A 21,881-nucleotide genomic window follows, 5' to 3' on the forward strand; every position below is an offset into this window, starting at 1 on the left:
TGAGTAGCATATATGTTTACTTGATTATTCCATATATGCTTCAGATGAGTTGATATTGATTGTGGTGATATTGATGATTTACTCCATATTCTCTATGTTGAGATCATGTTCATCTTGTTATTGCTCTTGAGATTTCACCTCGAGCCATGATTATATCTTGTCTCATGTGCATAGTACTCTCTACTCCACTCACTGAGTATTTATATACTCACTCCCCAGTTTGGTGTTTTTGATTGCAGGGCAGGTATTGTATAGAGAAGAGCAGGGTTAGAGATTGCCTGCTAGCTGTGCCGCTCCATAGTATAGTATAATGTAGATAGAGGTTTATACTCTTTTGGTGTATTATAAACCTTCTGTTGTATATAGTGTATAGTTACAGTCATAGATCCTGTTGTGGATATGGGTTTGACCATGGATAGAATGGGAACCAGATTTTTATACAGATGAGTTATATGCCTGAGATAATGTATTGATATATATTGTCCAGGTTCATTATGTGACGGATTATGTGATTGCTGCTCTGACAGGTAGTGTGTTGTATGTATTGAGATAATCCTGACAGGTCACTATAGGAAAAGTGATCATTTTGTGCATGCATCATGCTAAATTTTTCAAGATTTATTGATGATTGATAGGTAGTAGGGTTCTACGCGGTGGCTGGTGGCCTTATGCCTACCCGCACCCTAGGACCGTCGCGGCGACCCGCCGGGAATGGGGCGGGGGTCGTGACATATATCAACTCTACTAACCTTCATTATTCCACCTTGAGACTTGTAACAAAATCTGTTAGAGTCTAAGATACCCAATGAAATCAAATTCTTTCTCAAATTAGGAACATGTCTAATATCACACAACATTCTAATCACACCATCAAACATATTAATCCTGATATTTTTTATTCCAATGACTTTGCAAGATGCATCATTGCCCATCAAAATAGAACCAGAATTAACTAACCTATAGGTGTCAAACCAATCTTTATTGGGTGTCATGTGATAGGAGCATGCTGAATACGGAATCCAAGAATCCACGAGATGATCTAAACTGGATGAAATTGAAAGTATATCACCGTCACTGTTATCTGTGTCTTCTTTCACTATATTTGCAGACTTAGAAGACTCCTCAGATCTGTCATCATCTTTACCCTTCTTTCTCTCAGGACAATTTCGCTTTATGTGACCCTATTTTCCACACTTGTAGCATGTTATGCCATTTTTTTATCTGAATTTGGACCGAGATTACTGCAATTGAACCCATTCCTTATGTTGCTTGTTCCAAGCTCTGGTTACCCTTCGCCACTAAGCCTTCTCCTTGAGAACTCTCATCATTGGCTTTCTTTTGCTGATGAAAACCTAACAAGGCTCTAATAACATCTTCTAACTCTACGGTCTCCATTCCCCACGTGAGAGTTATAACCAAATTTCGTATGTAGGAGAAGCGGGTAAAGAATGCAACAACATCAACGCTTTGTCTTCGTCTTCAAACTTCACATCAACACGCAGCAAATTACCGATAATCTGATTGAACACGTTGATATTATGGCTTAAATCAGCACCCTCTGCTATCTTAAGACTATACAGCTTCTACTTAAGATAGAGCTTGTTCGTCAACGACTTGGATATATACCGACTCTCCAATTTCGACCAGATGGCCGCCAGAGATTTTTCGTCTATGACATGATACATCACATCATCAGCCAGACAAAATCGTATATTTGAAACAGCCTTCGCCTCCAATTTCTTCCACTCTATGTCATCCATGTCATCTGGTTTCTTTCCGTATATGGCCTTTACCATATCCTGCGATACTAACAGATCTTCACCCTCCTCTGCCATAGCCCGAAATTCCCAGTTCTATCGAACTTTATCACATCGAACTTCGCAGAAAATATCCCTACCATCTTATCTTTTTCACAAAATAAAATAGAGAAAAATAGGATCTGATCAAAAATAAAAATACCAAATAACGCTTCTGTTCTCCTAATCAAAATGTGAGCGGCGTCGCACGGATGCGGAGAAATCAATTGCGTGGTCCTCCTCCTCCTCTACGAGATCTGGATACTTCAGCGATGGCGGTGACGCGGGCGTAGACACGGAAGAAAAAAGAGTTTTTTTAAAAAAAATCTTGAAGCCCTGATACCATTTGTTGCGCAAAACACAGGATCCAAACGACGAACAGAACAATGCACATAATTAAGAGAAGAAGAGGAAAAGGAATTGAACACAAGAATTTTACGTGGTTCGGCAATGTGCCTATGTCCACGAGAGCGAAATGGCTGTAACTTTCACTATCTCTCAAAATAACAAGGTTACAGGATATTTATATTTAAACCCTAGCTCCAGAGTTCCAGCCCCTATCAGTATTTCTGGTAAAATAAAACACTACAAAATTATTCCAAAGATAAACATATCCCGTCGCTTCTCTCTGTTCCGTTAGAATACCAGTGTACTACTCAAATAAGAATATCTTAATATGAGTCACTTATTCTAATATACATGATCAAAAAATCTAAATAATATTTTTTGGTTGGGCAGCAGAGACAACTGTGTAGGCTATCAACCATCATTGCCCCCAGATACGCCGGCCCCATGATCTGAATCCATAAGCATGTCGATTCTTACTACCAGTCTTCGAGACTTTTTGTGCCCAACAAGTTTGTGCCCACCACAACGCATACGTTACAGCGACGGACGGCTCCATTTTCCTCAAGACTATATAGTCTCCCTCTGCGTTTTATTCAAAACAACAACAACAACAACAAAAAAAAAAAATCTTGTCTCAATGTACTTGATTGTTTCCTGTTAATCGATGCTAGTCTCTATAAAAAATCTTGGTGGCTTGCATTGCTTAACATCTTGCACTTCGTTGTTATCCAGAAGACACCAAGAACGTTGGTGACTGGAAGGCTCCAAGTCCCGATCACCCACCGTCCCGTATTCTGCGGAGGGATCGATGATCGAGTGGTGTCCTTACTGTGTTTTCCTGTTGTCCATACACAGGTTCACTTCCTAGCAATGCTAGAATATGTAGGCAGAAGGTAAGTCACGATGAGGAGTGGACCTTAAGTTAAACAATGAAGTGGAGAGAGAATTATAAGTATGCATCACTTTGGAGTCATGCTCCTATCACCGAATCCAACATTAATTCTACTCAACCATCTAAGGGGAAATGCGGCACGACTTCAGTCTCCTCCCTCTCCTCTTCATCACGTTCTTCTTCTTCTACTACTTCATTCAGCATTGCTTATGCGAGAAGAAATCTAGTAGAGAGCCTCCGACGAAAATAAGCTTCTTCGAAATGGTCAAGAACAAAGATCGGATCCTGGAGTGGACAACGAAGCTGGTGCTGGCGAGCCCAACCAACACCATCACCATGCCTTCCACTGTTATCACCAGCAACCCCAAGAACATCGAGCACATCCTCAAGACCAACTTCCGCAACTACCCCAAAGGCGACGACTTCATCGCCATGTTCGCGGAATTGCTCGGCCATGGCATCATCAACTCCGATGGCGACCACTGGAAGCTCCAGCGGAAGGCTGCCAGCCGCGAGTTCAATACCAAGAACATCCGCACCATCATCTTGGACAAGGTCGGCAGCGAGGTCGCCGACCGCCTTCTCCTCCTCCTCTCAAAGGCCGCGGCCACGGGCGCGTCCCTCGACCCTCCATGACCTCCTCGACCGCCTCGCCATCGACAACGTCTGCCAGATTGTCTCCGACGTGGATCCAGCCTGGCTTGGCCACGGCAACATGGACGTCCACAGGTTCATCCACGCCTTCGAGGCGGTATGGGGTGTCGTCAACAAAAGGTTCAACCAGCCTTGCTTTCTGTGGAAGCTTCAACGGCTGCTCGGCGTTGGATCTGAGCGGCGGTTGAAGGAGGAGATCGGCGACGTGCATGAGTTCGCCATGAGGATTGTGAAGCAGAGGAAGGGAAGGAAGCCCGAGGAGATAAGGAGCAGCAGTGACTTCCTCTCGCATTGCGTGCTTAATGGGAACTCCTCCGACGAGTTTCTTCGTGACATCATCATCAACTTCGTGTTTGCCGCTCGGGAGACCACGCCGACCGTCATGACCTGGTTTTTCTGGTTAGTCTCGACCCGGCCCGAGGTCGAGGAAAGAATTGTGGATGAGATCAATTCAGTCAGGGGAGGCATGGAAATCCGGATGGAAAGCTGACACTGGATGAGCTGAGAGAGATGGATTACCTCCACGCGGTGCTGTCGGAGACGCTAAGGCTGTACCCCCCGGTGCCGCTCTGTCCGCGGCAGTGCGCGGAGGATGACATGCTGCCGGACGGGACAGTGGTGAAAAAGGGGTGGAGGGTGATTTACAACAGCTACGCAATGGGTGCGATGGAGAGCATTTGGGGGGTGGACTGCAAGGAGTTTAAGCCAGAGCGGTGGTTGGAGAACGGAGTTTTTCGTCCAAAGAGTCCGTTCCAGTTCCCGGTGTTCCATGCCGGGCCGAGGACGTGTCTGGGGAAGGAGACGGCATACATCCAAATGAAGGTGCTGGCTGCAAGCGTCATCGAAAGGTTTAGTTTCGAGGTGGCGGCGAGGACGGAGGTTGAATTTGTCTCGACTTTGAAGATGAAAGGGGGTACACCGGTGTCGGTGAGGGAGAAGCAGGGGAAAAGAACGTGCGAAGGTGGCGGTGACTTTGTAGTGGCTTGATGTCGTTGCCATTCGGTGCAGAGCCCAGCCATACTAGCACTGTACGTTAGTTATGCTTTTTAGTTTTCCTGGTTTTCTATTTTAATATTATTCTATTATATGGCAAGTTCATGGCATGATCCTTGTGGCGTCCTTTAGTCAGCTCCTATCAAGAAAAGGTGGTAAGGGAAATCCTTGAATGGCGATAGTGTGAGCTGACCAAACCTATATATATATATATATATATATATATATATATATATAAGCTCTGTATTTGTTTCTTTTTTTAAGAAAAATATTTCAGCTTTCGATCATTGGTGGATTGCTTGAGAACCTTGTATGGTTTACAGAACCCCGTAACAAATGATATAGAAGGAACCTAGGGTTTTGATGAGAGCAGTTCTATCAAAGAGCAACTCTCATGTGCATAACCTTTGGAATTACAGCCTAACTACAAATGGAATAGTAAGAGTTTTGACAATATCTGTTGTACGTTTACATCGGACACCATTGATATGGTGAATCATGTGTAGTGCAATAATGGTATTCCATTGGTGCAGGGGAAAATAAATAGAAAAGGAAAAGTATTGCTGCAACATTTAGCAATCACGCTCCCTATCCTAATCCAACACTCACAAAATTTTGGAACAATATCATAAAATTAATGTTTGCGCTCCACCATCCTTACATAATATATCGTGGAAAAATGAGTAGGAGGAAGTGTTCATATCTATGGAGAGAGAAGGAAAATGTTTGTTCTTCCATCTCTAGTTTTGCTTTCAAGTTATTACGACTTTCTTCAATCACCTAGAACTTGTACCAACTGCAACAAGCGAAGCATAAGCCCCGTCTGCCAACTCCATGAGGGCTTCATGTCGTCCTTGCTCAACGATCAGACCGTTCTTTACCAGAGCAATTATATCGGCTCCTTTAATTGTGGATAAACGATGAGCCACAACCACCGTCGACCTTCCAACCATCACCCTATTTAATGCTTCTTGCACCACATGCTCAGATTCCACGTCTAAAGCGCTGGTTGCTTCATCAAGCAGCAGAATTTTAGGGTTCTTGATAACCGCTCTTGCAATTGCTATACGCTGCTTCTGCCCACCGGACAGTTGCATCCCTCTCTCTCCGACATTGGTGTCATATCCTTGGGGCAATGCCGATATGAACCAATGGGCATTTGCTATTTCAGCAGCTGCAATGATCTCTTCTTCCGATACCTCCCTTTGCTTTCCATAAGCTATGTTGGCATGGATTGTGTCGTTGAACAGCACGGGCTCTTGGCTTACCAAGCCTATCTGTCGTCTAAGCCAATTGACTCTAAACTTCTGGATTGCTACTCCATCTAACAAGATTTTGCCGGAATCAGGGTCATAGAATCTCTCCAGCAGGGCGATGGCCGTCGATTTTCCACTTCCACTCTCTCCAACAAGTGCGACGGTCTGTGCAATAAACTTTAAATTGTGAGCATCAAGAAAGATAGCTAAGAACTATTGTGAGGACCCATGCAGGTGTATATCTAATCCTACATTAGCTATGCATTTGGTAGATCTTGGATGCTTATATAGGACCAAAAAACCCAACTCATATCTACATAGAGGTCATGAGTTATGAAAGATGGTATCTGACCAAACCCAACCAACAGCTTATATGGACTAAAGAACACTATAGCACGAGCTCATAATCATGGGCTTGTAATTAGTCTTAATGGATTTGGACCTTTAGTCTGGCGAGCGAGACATCAAAGCTTAAATGAGGGTTATGTGAGGATCCATGTAGGCATATATTGTTTAGTCTAATATCGGCTATACATTAGGTAGATCTTGTATACTTATACAGGATCAAAAAAAATCTCAATAACACCTTCCAGCTAGCTTTTTTGGGCAAGACTCTGTATTGTAACAACAACAACAAAAAAACAACAAGGCAAAGAAGCTGCAGTAGCTTAATGCTTAAATTTGTGAGAGAACTTGCGATTATTTTCAGTTCAAAACTGACCCTTCTATTGACGGATCATGATGATGTAGTTGATGTGAAATTTTGACGGTGTACCTTTCTCGAGGGGATCCTCAAGCAGAGGTCTCTGAAGATTTGCACATCGGGACGGGCTGGATATTTGAAGAAAACATGCTGGAACTCAATGTCTCCCCTCACATTCGCTAACACTGTGCCCTCATCAGTGCTCGAGTCAATCTTGGACGTCCGATCAAGAATTGCAAAAATTGAAGCAGTTGATTCCTTTGCTTTGGCAGAATCTGGACCGAATGCAGTTGTCTGTGAAATTACGATAGCTGCTACGGACAAAGCGAAGTAGACCTGCCAATCATAAAGAAGAATGTGAATCCAAATTTTTATACAAATGGAAACGGCAACAACAATGACAAGAACAAAATTCCATGCCACTAACCGTAAATACTTGGGAAAAACTTGCATGACCATCATGAACAAAAATGGCGCCCACATAAAAACATAGTGCATAGCTGCAATAGAGCACCAAATTTGAGAAGCCAAAACCGAAGCCACTTATGGCTCCTCGTCGGACTCCATGTTTCATGGGCACTCTGCATTTCTTTTCGTAAGTGTCCAAAATCCTCTGCTCTGCACAAAACGATGCCACAGTTCGAATGCTCCTGACTGCATCGCTTGCTACCCGACTGGCATCTTCATACATAACCTGCAAAAAATTTAATTGCATTCTTCATGAGAACATATCCATATAAGAAAAAGAGAGTTCACAGGCATTGTTACGTACCTTGGCATCTGCACTGGATGGCTCAAGCAACTTCATCTGAACATACCCCTGCAAACCCACCAGAGGTCCCAATATAGAGACTATGAGTGCAAGTCTCCAGTTTGCAACCATGGCTATGAGAAACCCCGTGACAGCAGAAGATAAGTTCTGAACCATCACTGCCAAGGAATCTCCTACAAGCGCTCGTACGGTCGAAGCATCTGTTGATAGCCTTGCACCAATTGCCCCGCTGGGAAGATAGAACACTGCATGTTAGGAGGGATTACTAGGCTTGTGATGTTACATAGGCGAAATCTAATCTACCTGGAATTTGAAGGCTCGTCAAACCAGCTGATCTCTTGGTGCACCACTCTCTCAAATAACAAGGACCGTATACGTTTGATCAGATTTCCACCTGCCACCGCAAAGAAGTAGTACTGTGCTGGTGCCATGATGAGAGAGCACACCCCCAGAAGCGCATACATCAGTGTCCAAAACCTGGCATCTTTTCGCTGCTCGTGTGGCTGTTCGTAGAATGTCTTGATGGAACGCGAAATGAGGAATCCAAAGACTGGAAATATCGCTCCATGTAAGGCGGCAGCGGTGGATCCTAGCAGAAGAATTGGCAGCTCCGGTTTGTTCAGAGAGGCCAGTCGCCTGACAGGTACCCCTTTGCTCACTTCGCCCTCATCATCCTGCTCTTCTTCCTTGTCTTCATCTTCAAAAGATTTTGAGGAATAAGGCACGATGCTTCCTCCAAGCGAGGAACCTCGGCTAGGTGATCTGCTCAATGACCTTGAAACATCACAACTCGAACATGATTTTCTCGACTCCACCGGAGGTTCTTCAGCTTGTTTGCTAGACTCCTGCAGACGTACAAGTTGCGAGTACGTCCCGTCGACGTCTTTGATCAACTCAGCATGCGAACCTGCTCGGCATAATCCAGACCACATAGATTTGGTATTTACTACAAGAGTTTCATGAATGACTTTGGTATATATTTTTTTTTATCACCTTGTTCTACAAGTTTTCCGTGATGCAGGACTGAGATCGTATCAGAATTCCTCACAGTGCTCAAACGATGAGCAACCACGATGGTGGTCCTTCCTGACATGATTCTGACCAATGCATCTTGAACTATCCTCTCGGACTCAGCATCCAACGCGCTTGTGGCTTCGTCCAAAAGTAGGATCTTGGGGTTCTTCAGAATTGCCCTCGCAATTGCAATCCTCTGCTTTTGTCCGCCAGAGAGTTGCGCTCCTTGCCCGCCAACCACCGTATCAAGGCCCTGCCATTGCAACCATGTAACTGAGAAATAGAGTCGTAGGAGAAAATCAAATATCTAAAAGAAAGTGATGTATTCACTTCTGGCATCATGTCCACGAACTTGGCAGCATTTGCAAGCTCAAGAGCTCTCATAATATCTTCCAGTGTTGCTTCTTCCTTCCCGTACGCAATGTTCTCCTTGATGGTGGCATCAAACAAGACGGGCTCTTGGCTAACTAGTCCCATCTTCTGCCTTATCCACCCAAGCCTCAGACTCTTCAGGTCGACGCCATCTATCAGCACCTCACCAGCCTGTGGATCATAAAATCTCTCCACCAAACTAATCACAGTAGATTTCCCACTGCCACTCTCTCCAACTAGAGCCATGGTTCTGCCACTTGGTATACGCAACGAGAAGCCATCAAATATCAACTGATCGGGCCTTGCTGGGTAGCTGAAATAAATATCTTTAAGTTCGATGTCGCCCTTCATATCTTCCAACTCGATGCCGTTTATGTCATAGGCATCAATGCCTGGTTTTCGATTGATGGTCTCGAACATTTTATATGCTGCTGCCTGCGCTGCTGCAAATGCATTCAAACAGGGGGATGTCTGGCCAAGGGACCTGGTTCAACAAAATTCCAGCGACAGGATTCAGGGTTTGAAATAAAGTTTTTGAACGATAAGAGCAAAATGTGATTAATGAACTCCGACTTACATTCCACCGACCACAATGGCTTCTATGACATTCATGACAACTCCACCATTGTAGCTTTTCTCAATTATCAACTTGGAACCGTACCATACAGCTAAGCCATAGCTGCAGAACAAAATGAATAACATGAAGCCAGTTCCTAAGCCAGTGACGGCCCCTTCGTGAACAGTAGCCCTGTATGCAACTTTTATGAACTTGCTGTACTTGTCCATGGCTCGCTTCTCACTTGTAAAGGATACAACCTAGGAAAAAAATGCAGACAAACAGAAATATAACTAAGAAATCATGAGGCACTTCATATATAATAGAGGATACAACATAAATTCGTACGTACTGTTCTGATGGATCCAAGTGTTTGTTCCACCAGAGATCCAGCTTCAGCGTATGCCTTCCGTCCACGGATCGACAATTTGGACAGTAACAAATACGTGGTTCCAAAAGCAATGACAATGGGAGGAAAACTAGACAACATGACCAGCGACAAAAGCCAGCCTCTTGTAAATGCTATAATAAAGCCACCAAAGAAGGTTGAAACGAGTTGCACAAAAGTTGCAGCCTAGGAATAACAACAAAATTTGATTATTAGATGCTTCTGAAACTACAACGGATTCAACTTTCATATGATAAGACAGGAATTCATTGGGGAGCTTTTGCATGGACCAGGGGAGGGCAAGAGTTGCATGCTGTTAAAATTTTTATATGGTTACTTTTTAGAACAACATAAAACTTCCGGTTTATAGCTTATTTTTCTTCCTTCCATCATTTTCCTTTTTGATGGAACAATTTAAAGCATGTCCAACAAACTATATGTCAAAGAAGATGTGGATATGATCTCTCTCTCTCTCTCTCTCTCTCTCTCTCTCTCTCTCTCTATATATATATATATATATATATATATATATATTTGAGATGCAATGGCACTTAACTCTCATGTTAAAAATAAAAATGAATCTTTTTTAATGTTATGAAGAAGTTACATTATCAAAAAATATTATGCAGATATTAACACAACAATATTTCAGATGAGATAAAACTGAAATATGTTTGGATGTAATTAGGGTCTAGGGAACTCTGTGTGTATCTTTTTTTGAATGGAAACTCTCCCTGCATCAATGATATGTATCTCACTTTTGGACCAATGGCATCCTGAATAAGTGCAGTGTCCCCAGTTATCCTCTCAATTGCTTCCCCAGTTGTGGTTTCATTATCAAAGAATGCAATGTCCTGTCTCAGTAAAGCTTTGAGGTATAAGCCACGAATTCGAGTTGCTTGTCTCTCTGCAGTCACCATCCAGCATGAGACCTCTGGCATCAAGAAGTTACAAAGTTTAGACTGATACACAAAAACAAGCCTTCATGCATGAAAGATGCACAAAAACAAGGCTTTAGCCAACTATGTCAGTTATCAGTTCAGTATATCAGTGCAATGAAAATACCACATATATCACTTGGCAAAAAAACTGTGCTGACAGATTAACTTCGATTTCAGAGTCTGGCATCCTCAACGGGAGATGTTCTTGAACTATCTGAAGATGCTTTTAATTTGATATTTGGAAAAGACTAACCTATAGGTGCTATCATGATATACTACTGATTGTTTGATCTAAATGAATGAGCCTGAGAGACAGATGAAGTATTAACTATGCTTGAATTTTTGTTTGGAACAGAGTACTTCGATCACTTACGTAGAACAGAAGCAACACCTGATCCTGCTGCTAAATATACAAATTTGACAACCACCTGAAACAAAATTGCAACCAAACTCAGATTAGTGAAGTCTTCCATCAATTGCACACACTTCACAAGCTATGCTGCATGACTAATTATGAGTAAGGAAGACAAATCAGCCCAGTGCGTTCAGATTCCCTACATGCAAAACAGTACAGGAAATATAACATCGATTCTTTACCCTTGAGATGCGGCTCTGTATTACAAAATTTAATAAAGAAATTTCCCTCGACAAAAGAATTTAATTAAAAAATTTAAGCTCTTGATGGGTGCTTAAAGAAACAGAACAGTCAGTAATCCCCGTTAGCCTGATTAAACAGGCGCTGGGATCTCACGCTACATGGAAAACAGAATGAGGAGACTGAAAGATTGGTGCGAGGCACAGCTTGTTCACCCAAAACAAAGTTCCTCATGCTATGATGTCACTGGTGTGGCCCGACGAACTTTTTTGTGCGACAGAGAAGCACATCTTAGACTTAGAAATGTTAATGGTGATGAGCTGTGAGGGAGGCACGAACCTTGGAGACCTCATGCACTACAGAAGCCTTACTGCTGAAGCCAAAGGCATTAACGAGCTGACCAAAGACGTAGGACACGAGCGACATCGAGATCCCGTTGGCGACCGCCGCGACAGTACCGACGGCCATCAAAGCCACATCGCAAGTGTCCGCAAATGAAAACATCTTATAGAATGGCACTGTTTCGACCCCCTTCTTCGTCCGACCACCATCTTCCTCCCTCAAAATTTTCTCTTCTTTCTCCATATCTTCTCTCCTATTGCATCTGTCAAGTCTTTTTTTCCCTTTTTGCTCTCTCTATTTTTTCAGCTGGAACACAAGCCTACCTACATGCTGTCATCACACCGAGCTTCGAGGCTAAGGTACTATCGAATAGATTGGAGTGATGAACTTGGAAACCAAGAAACACACTATAACTGGTAGGAATCGCTCTGCATTAGGTTCCTTAGCAGCGGCATGTCAACAAGAAGGGTGCATTACTGCCTCTGATTCATTGACAGCATTACATCCACTTGTCCTTTTTTATGGACTTCTAAAGGGGATGTTCCCTGTTTTCATCAGTGCTTTGCGTCCTGATGTACTTGCAAATTGGGCGGCCGAATGTGACTCCAAACAAACGGACAGTGAAGGAACTAACGTCAAACAAGGAAAGTTCCCATCGTACCAAAAAAAAAAGCAAGGAATGTTCTTTGTTGTCGGTATTCTATTTAGAAGAAGTGCTTTGTTGCCACCATCCTTAATTGTCCATCGTGTATTATATTACATAACATTTATTAGTCCTCTTCGTATAAAGCTTATTTTCATCTGCCTAGTTTAGTCATGGATCTTTTGTGCCACCGGCCCTGGTCGGCATTCTGATGTATACCGAGGATTGACAGCTGCTGGCCAATGTAAGTCCTAGGATCCTCCATCAGAAATGTGGATATCCGGATATTTTGGGCATACTAGGATTATGGCAATGGATTTTTTTCTATGTAATATGGCAATGGATTTTAGTTGGAAGTTTAATAAAAAGGCTGTACCAATTACTGTATTAGTATTCGCTTTCTCTCCTCATCTTAAACTTTGGAATAACCTCGCAACATTGGCACCGCAATTTGAAAAATATTGATCTATTTTTTTGAAAAACTGTTGACTCACATCAGGATACAGAGCTTATATAGTTACACATTGAAGATACAAAGACTTTCAAATCACTTATGAGATTGTTCGGCTTGTTGAATAGTTTAACAAGTCTACCTACAGACTACTATTTTTTATAAAAAAATTTGATTGCTCTTTTGTATTTTTCTTTGTTACAAATCCTTTCATAACTAGTTTATGTAACCTAGTTGGGACTAGAGCTCAGTGTCACTGGCACTAGAGCTCCTCTTCCGTGCCAACATTAACAATAGATGAAGCAGATGACAACAGTACTGGAGGCTTTGATGAGCGGAGCTCTTTGGTTGTGTGCTGAAACTGCTTTTTTTCACAGCTTCAAAAGTCTGTTTTTTTTTTTTTTTGTCCATATTGTTGTTACAGACTTACAGTTGGTTCAGAACTCTGTTTTTAGAATTGCTGTCTGCTTCTTGTGGCAGTTGCTTGATGCTGTATTCTGACTTTAGATTAATAAATGCGTTGCCGCCCGCGATGGCTTCACTGACCTTGAGGTTAGGGTCCTTAGGGACAAACGGGGCTTTGTAGGATGAATAGGGATCCAATGTTTTTTTTTTTTTATCCGTTCAACGGCCTCACCGCCCTTGAGATCACCGGCAGTACTGCCGGCCTCCTGTCCGAGGTCTTCGCCGGTGAGGGAGGCTTCATATGGGACGACAGGGAATGGGGTTCCTACGAACAGGAGTTCGGGGCGAATAGAGTTCGGCAACGATTTTTTCCCCCTAAACCATGGTTAACCATGGTTAGTGTTTGACGGGGAAAGCTACTGGAATAGACTGATGCAGTGAATTTTCATTCACCGTCTCTAGGTGACGTGGTAGACTAAGTCTACCTAATAATTTCTTCATTAGGGAATACCAGAATTGAGGAGGAGTTAGCCACGGGGGATGCCCTTTCTCTTGAGTAGGAGCCGATCATGATGAGAATGCCTTCGACACAGAATTGGATGGAGAAGATTATTGTAGCCCCAATGAATCTAAAAAATATTTTCTATCTAACTTTTTTTTGGATGAGATCTTGAATTATTGCAAATAGTATCAAAGCAGATTCAGCCTATAGCCCATATAGACTAAGGGACACTACACCATTATTCTATAATGGATTTATGGTATATGTGATTGAATTTGAATGCATTTGAACCTTTAACCTAACGAGAATATTAAGACTTAAATAGAGAAAGTATGTAAGGATCCGTACGGAAGTGTGTTTAGCCTCATATTGGCCATAGGCTAAGTAGATCTTAGATACTTACAGGACCAAGTAATCCAAATAATATCTTCTGGCTAGTTTTTTTGAATAAGATCCTCAATCATTATATAGGAGGAGGAGGCGGCGATGGTCGGCGGAGGTGGAAGGTTGGAGGACAAGGAGAGGAGGCGAAGCTATCACTCGAGATGATGGAAAGAGATGTGAATTGGGGGAGAACTTAACAGTTGAAAATTAGGACACCCAATAATGCTTAACAGTGTCGTTTTCTGTAAAAGGATTTTGATGAGGCTTGTTAGAGTCGTTTCATTTTAGTAGTTCCCAACGCTTAAAAAAAACACCAAAAATTTCTATTTTTGGGCCTCCAAACAAAGTAATCAAAATAAAAGTTTTCTTTTTAAGTAGATTTTGACCGAGCAAATTCCTTAGCTGAAGACAAAGATGTTTGGAAATTAAGATCTAGCTTTAAGAGAATTTGGTATTTTCGCTAATCCGGCTATTTTAGTAAAGCTATAACTTCTTTTGGCTAGAAAAGAAATTTGGTTTGAATTTTTTAAAGTCCATTCATAAAAGATTTGAATTTTCTAAAGGGGGACTTCACCAGTATAAATAGAGACATTAGTATCAATTTTCTAATAGAATTTTCTAAAGGCCATGTGTGGCTTTCTGCACCCTTTTCACATTAGACTTCAGAATGAGCTCGTTGGCCCAAGCAAAGAAAAATGAATCAGTCCCAAACAAATGGAAGTGTTTTTTTTTCCTTTTTCAGGGGAAGCTATGAAGAAAAAACAGAGAGGCAAACCTCTAAATAGAATAGCCTAGCTCATATCCCTTATGTCATGCCCCAAACCCGCCACTCAAATCTAGAACATGACTGTAAACCTATCCAGAACGTATTATTTGGGCTTTCTGGTTCTGTATAAATACATAAAATCTATCCAGTGCATAGTCGATATTGGATTAAAAATATGTCCTCCCGTACTTATCTTATATAAACCTTAGTGCCCTTATTAAGCAAAGTTCTAAACATGTAGGTCTATCCGAAATTTTCGACTTTTAACCTAGTGAGGATACCAGAGCTTAAAGAAAAAAATATGCGAGGATCCATACATTCATGTGTTTAATCTCATATTAATTATCCACCGAGTAGATCTTAAATACTTTTACAGGATCAAGAAACCTAATTTATACCTGTTGACTAACTTTTTTTTAGATAAGGTTCTAGATTGTTACAACCTACGGTGCCGGTTGCCAACAAAACAACCGCAACCTAAAGAGAGCCCATGCTCCTCCATTGGTAGGGGTTGCATCTTTCGCACCACTATGAGAGATACAACCCCTACCACACTATGTGACTCGTGCGCTTCAATCTCATGTCTTTTATAGCCAGGAGGCATGACCAGCAAGGGCTATGGCCAGTGTCACGCCTCATATGCTTCTTATGGATGCTTCTTCAAATTTCTCGAATAGAAACATGAAACGGCGTGGCTCAAGAAATTCAAGGTATAATAGATGATGCGTGGGAAAATGTTAAACCTCTTCTATTGCGCGCTTAAGTTCTAGAGAGCTCTTTATCTTGTGTTTTAGAGAGTTCCATTCCATTGCCAGCGTAATTGTTTGGACAAGAGTTCTCGAGTCCAAATCCATGACAGAGGTTCAGCCCATCTTTGTAAACCACAATCGGGTCCTGGGCCTATACGTGGGGTTCGGTCCATTATCATTATAGGTTGGCCGCGTCTGCAAGTCTGGTCACCGGGGGCACCGTTAGGGCTGTTAATGAGCCGAGTTGCTCGGGCTCGGCTCGGTAAAAGCCTGGCTCGGGCTCGGTTCGTTTACACCCGAGCCCGAGCAGCTTACGAGCCCTAACGAGCTCTAGTCTCCCACTGAAAGATCTTATTTCAGTACCATAATTCATAAAAATCTGACCACATAGAGAAAAATAGCCTGTTATCGAGCCCGAGGCCGAGCTCGAGCTCGGCCTCGTTCTGGAGCTCGTAATTGAAACGAGCTTTACGAGCTCAAGCCCGAGCCTTTGCTTTGCCAAGCAAGCCCGAGCTCGAGCTCAATACAGAGCTCGTTACCGAGCCCGAGCCCGAGCTTCTGTGAAACGAGCCGAGCCGAGCTCTCCCAGGCTCAGGCTCGGGCTCGGCTCGGCTCATTAACAGCCCTAGGCACCGTGCTAGGACTGGTTCACGGAATACTTTTGCTTCCCCATGAGACATGGTTGTTCATACGTTTATGGTTGTTAACACCTGATCAAGCATCAACGTTGATAGGTTACTGGTACGGTGAAAAAAAAGCCCATCCTGGCTGGCTCGGAAAAGATCATTAGAGGTGTGGTTTCAATTAAAGAAATATTAAAATTAAAAAAAAAAAGATTGGAGGTATCATTAACAGAGCTCTTCGGTTTTTTTTTTCATATCTATCTTTCTAAATATATAAAATTATATAAATATTTTCATAAAGTTGCTTTTATGTTTATATGTATATACTCTCTCTTTTTTTGGCATATTTGCCCATACCATCTTATTCTGTTAAAAAATAAAAAATTTAAAATTGAAGTCATTGAAATATATTTATGGATAGATTTGCCAAAATAAGTTGTAAGGATATACATATAAATAGTAATTTTATGATGGTATTTATATAATTTTGTTTTTTTTAGAAAAGTATGAACTCAAAAAAGTTGGAGGAATATGGAATAACTTTGCTGGCCCTGCAAAGAAACTGATTCCTAGTAAATGGATCGAGCCCAACTTGACCAGACCTTCGTGAATGGAGACCGGAACAATGGGCCTTTTAGCACCTTGGTGAATGTTTACTGCAGGGTCTGAGGAAAGGAACTTAATTACGATCAAGATTTCATGTCGTCTCCAAGCTGGTGCAAACAATCTCATTGTAGGTAAACTCGAGAAGTTCTGGAAAATCGTGTTCTGGCTCTATATTTTTTTTTTCTGTTTTAAATTATTCTAAAATCCTGTAGATAGCTGTTAGATTTTTCATGCATACACTGTTAGGATTATTTCTAGCTTTGTGGAAATCAAACATGTTGCCACCGGTGATCAGCCCAACCAAGGCGCTGAACTGGCTGGATTACTGGAGTGCTCGAACGGTTGGCTGGCAAAGATAAGAAAATCTTCTTATTGGAGAGTGCCCAGCGGAAGACCCTCCAATACTTAAGTTGGACTGACTCTTAAAGAACAGCGGAGGTATTATGAAAATGGTAGAATGGCAGCACTAAAAAATAAGAGAGCTTAAAAGTACTTCAATAGCCCAGCTAGTTTAGTACCTTGATCGAGCCGAAGCAACAAAATCAAATCTACATCCAAAATGTATTTGCAAGAGAAGTACATATGCGCCATGAATGAATTTCACCTTCTACTCTCTTGCTCGCAATGACCATTAAAACAATTTATTTTGTCAAGGAATGAAAAATGACATATTAGCAATGGAGTATAGCTTCTAACAGTGACGAAAGGAATGTACATTTTCTGATGATGGTTACATAAATTTTTTAATAAAGAAAACACATCCCTCTTTCCAAGTTGAGGTCTTTTGGCTATTGATCAATATGCTTCTGTGGCATCATATTAAATTTCAATTGATGGCTTTCTGTGAGGACCAATACGAGCGTGTGTTTAGTTCTATATTAGTTAGTAGATCTGGAATATTTATATGGAGCTAAAGAACCTAAAATAATACTTTTCAAATAGCCTTTTCCAGTAAGATACTAGGTTGTTACAAATGATATTAAAGCAAATCTGATCCATAGCCCATATAAACTAGGAGACACTATAGCATGGGTCTATTGGAGTTAATTATGTGATAATCTTGGTGCTTATAATTAGATTTATAATATTTGTGAACAAATTGAATAGATTTGGATCCGTAGTCTGAGGAAGATGCTAGGGCTTAAACAAGGGAGCACGTGAGGATCTATGTGAGCATGCATTTAGTCTCACATCAGCTATGCACTAGGTAGATCTTGGGTACTTATGCAGGACTAAGAAACTCCAAGTAAAATCTTCCACTTAGGTTTTTTAGATAAGATTTTAAGTTGTTACACGAAAGGCTACTATAGGACAAGCATCGTATGTGCATTACTAGCTGACGGATATTCTCAATTTGATATCTTTCTTCTTTAGCTAATGACTAATTATGTAGACAATTATCTTCTTCTAATCTATTCATAGTTAACTCTTCCTTATGTGGCTAGCTCTCAAAAATAGAGGCCCTAGGAAACGACCCTGTACTTATTTCTACACTGCCCCTTTTCTCAAGTAGTATGCTTAAATATCAAAAGGTGCTTAAAGCGAAGAGGTTGACCGCCTTCCTTCCAGTTGTTGTGGAGTTCTTGGTACCGAAAGAAAATAGACTCCTCATTCCGAAAAGCTTGGGACAAACTTGTTCCAGTACTCTGTTGGTATGTCTGGTTGGAAAGGAACTCAAGATTATTTCTAGTAAAGAAGAAGGCAATCATCTCTGTGCTCTTAGAAGCCTTACCAAATTTCTAGATGGGATCTAATCCCTACTCTGACAAAAGGATGACAAGGCCTGTTAGGAAGATTGGGCCAGCATTGAGACTGAAAGATTAAGGCTCCGTTTGTTAGAAAGCTTTTGGGGGGGTTAGAAAGCACTTTCTAACCCTCCAAAAGTTCTTTTAGACAGAACAAAAATGTTTGGTAAAAAAAATCGAAAAGCTAAAGCTAAATGGCTTTTTGGAAGAAACTCTAAGATTGAGCTTATTCGGAAAAGTACTTTTAGTATGCGTAGGGAAGCTGCTTTGATTTATTTATTTTTTTTTTGAACTAAAATCCCATGATAAAATATTATAATTATAAAAAATACTCTTTATATTACAAAAATTTGCAGGAGTCCCAACCAAAAAAATAAGGAATCCAAAAACTAGTTCCGAAAAATATTATATTAATATAATATCAAATTATATTACATTATTATACTACAGTATACAATATTATATTGCTAAATTATAATTATATTATATTATATTATTGAAATATTATACCATATCATATATTTATGTATTAATATATATTATATTTTGTTATGCTTTGTTGCATAATACTATGCATTATTCTTTACAGCCATTTTGTCGTACCAAAAGTACTCTCTCGGTTTGTTTATCAAATACATATTAAAGTTCCATGGCACTTTAGAAATATAATTACCAAACAACAAATTATTTTTTATAAAATTTCTACTTCAAAAAGCTCTACTGCCGACAATATGAGATCAAAGAAGTTGAAAGATGAGATTTAGCATCCATTGTTATACTTTTTAGCAATGCAATGAATTGCTGTAATGTGCCACTACTAAGGTATAAACCCTGCACCACCTCCAAAGACAAGTTCTTAAAAAAAAAAAAAAAGGAAAAAGCGTCAATCAACTAAGCTAGCAACTATTGGCAGCATCAATGGTAATAAGAAAAAAACCATTAAGAGACAACGACAATCACTAAAAGCATAATGGATATGATTGATTGCAAAGGCAATGTAGAGGACATCATAATGTTTTTAACCATAATAAAACATATTTTACAACTTTCATGTTTTGGTTCTGTCGTCCAATTCAAAGTTAGGATGCTTTGGTTCCTCACAAATTGGGCCTCATTGAATGGTCCGCATCCATTTTCACCATTAAATGATCGCCAAACTAGGGACCACCTCTAAATTTTGTGGTCCTAATCCATTCTCCTTTGCCATATCCTGCTAGATCCAGGGATCATTATCCTATTGCCCTCCAATGACTGGGACGTCCCCGTCTTCACGCTGTGAATAACCAAGTAGTCTCCTTGTCATCATGCACTCAAAATCACAGTGGTTTCTGCTACCGAACAAAGTAGGAAGCACTTCATGCTCCCATACGAGGGGAGTTAAATTCATCAAAAGATCCATTGAACTGGATGGCAACGAGAAGCCAATCATTTTAAATATAAAAAGATAAGCCAATTATGCAACCAATGGCAGCAGAAAAAACCATGGCATTTTAAATATCTTATTTGCTTAATCACAAGGCGGCCTAGTCCAAGAAATATCCTTTTACTCCAAAAGAAGGGATAGAGATTTACGGAGAAAGTGTGGCGTAACTGATGAGCAAAAAAGATGTGGTCCTTATGAATAATTTGATGAGTGATGATATAAGTGCCAACTCAGTAGCCATAACCTTTTGCTCACAAAGGGAAGGTCCTTGGTTTGAGTCCTAGGAAGTGCAGGTTCTTGCAATCTTGCCCGAGTGTAATATCGCCGTATCTATTTGAAGAGTGTGACCTCCTTGCTAGAGCTCCTTTCTCCTCTCAAAATTATTAATAATAATAATAATAATAGAAATAACGATGATGATGACGACGACGATGATTGATACGAGAGTGGGTATCTTGAAGCAAACACTCATATTGTAAATGGAACATATTTTTTTTTTTTTGTGAGAAAGTCACATTGTGGGCATCACTAATCATTTTACAAAAGTTATAGGTACAAATAAAATAAAATATGTTGCCGACCTCCCTCCACCCTCTCTTTTATAAGAGAAAAAAGTTAATTATTCATGTCAAAGAGAGATCTCTGCAAGTTCGACATAAACCTTTTCCTAGCATAAGTCGGTGCAACCACCAGACTGTATATATCCTTATTAGACAATGCTAAACTAATAGAGAAGAATGAATATCTAGAAAATTCAAGATTATCTTATAGGAGGACTAGGAAGGCTCGTATCCCTTGACCTCCTTTTAGAGAGAGAAGCAAACCCTAATTTGCAGTAGTTGCTTGCTTTTATGTTAGTTTTGCAATTTTCGTCCATGTTTACCGCATCGAAGCAACTTGCTTGTCTTTATAGTCAGGCAAGGACATAAAAATAAAAGTGTATTAGATATGTGAAGAGATAATATGGATCACTTCAACTATTTAATTATGCAAGACTAACAAATGTAGAGGATTTTTACCAATGGGAAGATAATGAAGGGAGGGATTTGTTTTCTCAAGAATTAATTAATTATTTGGTTATGCACTCTTGAATTAGTTAGAGATTTATTACTGGTTAAAAACAGCACCTTATTGCTAACAACTGTTAATAACTTTTGATCAATATAAAATTGTTGGAACATCTATCATTTCTTACAAACTAATACTTTTTTCGTATTAGTGATCAATATTTGACGGTAACATTTCTATTGGACCGGTACCTAAAGAATTTAAAAGAAATGTTTATTTACTAGTCCATAGTCATAGGTTTAAAGTCAATGAATGATTTGATCAACCAAAAACCTGTGCGAAGAAAAGAATGAAAAGTCATACTCCAAAAAAAAAGAAAAAAAGAAATGAGAAGCAAATAGCAGCAAGAGATAATAACAAGCAATTAGAAAAATCAAATATACAGAAATTCATTTTTCGCTAAATAGAAGTTAAAAAGTCTAAGCCAATTCTTAGAAGAAAAAAAGATCTCAACCAATTGATGCATTTGGCGGCATATCAAGAAACTAGTTTGAAAGGTAACAAGAACAAAAATGGCATGATTCAAAAATATTTCCTAAACTTTATTGTGAATAATTGTAAGATTCACGTTGTGTCAAACAACTTCCAACAACAACAAGAACTTAAAGGATCTTCCACTAATGGGAATTATAAACAATTAATGAAGTTTTAAGTTAGTTATAAAAAGATAAATTATGGATAACTCAAACGACATTATCTCATCTATTTCAAAAATAAAAAAATTTGCCTCACTTAAACTTGGAATTTGTTTAAAGGGCATATATTTGCGAATCCAATCTACTGGCTGGTGGATATTCTGATTTGGATGCTGGTCAACTTGAAGTTAGGCAGACCCGTTATCTTCGATCACAATAATTATTGCTACAAGGAATATCATGCCACAAGACAAGTGGT

The 21,881-nt window shown here is 40.4% G+C and overlaps 3 protein-coding genes across 4 annotated transcripts; 2 read left to right on the plus strand and 1 right to left on the minus strand.

The window, feature by feature from the left end:
* Positions 1-3,168: 3,168 nt before the first annotated feature.
* On the plus strand, positions 3,169-3,672 carry LOC120111207 (cytochrome P450 94B1-like). The gene has a single exon (XM_039127766.1). It carries the CDS (start codon positions 3,169-3,171, stop codon positions 3,670-3,672), a length of 504 nt encoding a protein of 167 aa, XP_038983694.1.
* Positions 3,673-3,751: 79 nt separating this feature from the next.
* On the plus strand, positions 3,752-4,180 carry LOC120111208 (cytochrome P450 94A1-like). Its single transcript, XM_039127767.1, has one exon. It carries the CDS (start codon positions 3,752-3,754, stop codon positions 4,178-4,180), a length of 429 nt encoding a protein of 142 aa, XP_038983695.1.
* A 1,279-nt stretch (positions 4,181-5,459) lies between these two features.
* On the minus strand, positions 5,460-11,868 carry LOC103707556 (ABC transporter B family member 11-like). Of its 2 annotated transcripts, XM_026804833.2 has the most exons (13): positions 11,620-11,763; positions 11,059-11,113; positions 10,503-10,678; positions 9,709-9,930; positions 9,378-9,616; positions 8,759-9,284; positions 8,408-8,681; positions 8,225-8,321; positions 7,718-8,179; positions 7,415-7,643; positions 7,070-7,336; positions 6,715-6,978; positions 5,460-6,104 (listed from the first exon to the last, which is right to left on the minus strand). In XM_026804833.2, exons 1-13 carry the CDS (start codon positions 11,746-11,748, stop codon positions 5,460-5,462), a joined length of 3,585 nt encoding a protein of 1,194 aa, XP_026660634.2. In that variant the 5' UTR covers positions 11,749-11,763. The 2 variants fall into 2 exon arrangements, with proteins under 2 accessions (XP_026660634.2, XP_038982932.1); XM_039127004.1 differs by having other exon boundaries at positions 7,718-8,321; positions 11,059-11,151; positions 11,655-11,868.
* Between the last annotated feature and the right edge of the window lie 10,013 nt (positions 11,869-21,881).

Source organism: Phoenix dactylifera, chromosome 6 (genome assembly GCF_009389715.1).
Source record: "Phoenix dactylifera cultivar Barhee BC4 chromosome 6, palm_55x_up_171113_PBpolish2nd_filt_p, whole genome shotgun sequence".
NCBI lineage: Eukaryota > Viridiplantae > Streptophyta > Magnoliopsida > Arecales > Arecaceae > Phoenix > Phoenix dactylifera.

Coding starts and splice junctions, on each gene's coding strand:
- LOC120111208 (XM_039127767.1), top strand. CDS start 3,752: ATGGACGTCCACAGGTTCATCCACGCCTTCGAGGCGGTATGGGGTGTC.
- LOC103707556 (XM_039127004.1), bottom strand. CDS start 11,865: ATGGAGAAAGAAGAGAAAATTTTGAGGGAGGAAGATGGTGGTCGGACG. Junction 9,285..9,377: donor GCCATTGTGGTCGGTGGAAT/GTAAGTCGGAGT, acceptor TTGTTGAACCAG/GTCCCTTGGCCAGACATCCC. Junction 7,644..7,717: donor GACGAGCCTTCAAATTCCAG/GTAGATTAGATT, acceptor CTATCTTCCCAG/CGGGGCAATTGGTGCAAGGC.
- LOC120111207 (XM_039127766.1), top strand. CDS start 3,169: ATGCGGCACGACTTCAGTCTCCTCCCTCTCCTCTTCATCACGTTCTTC.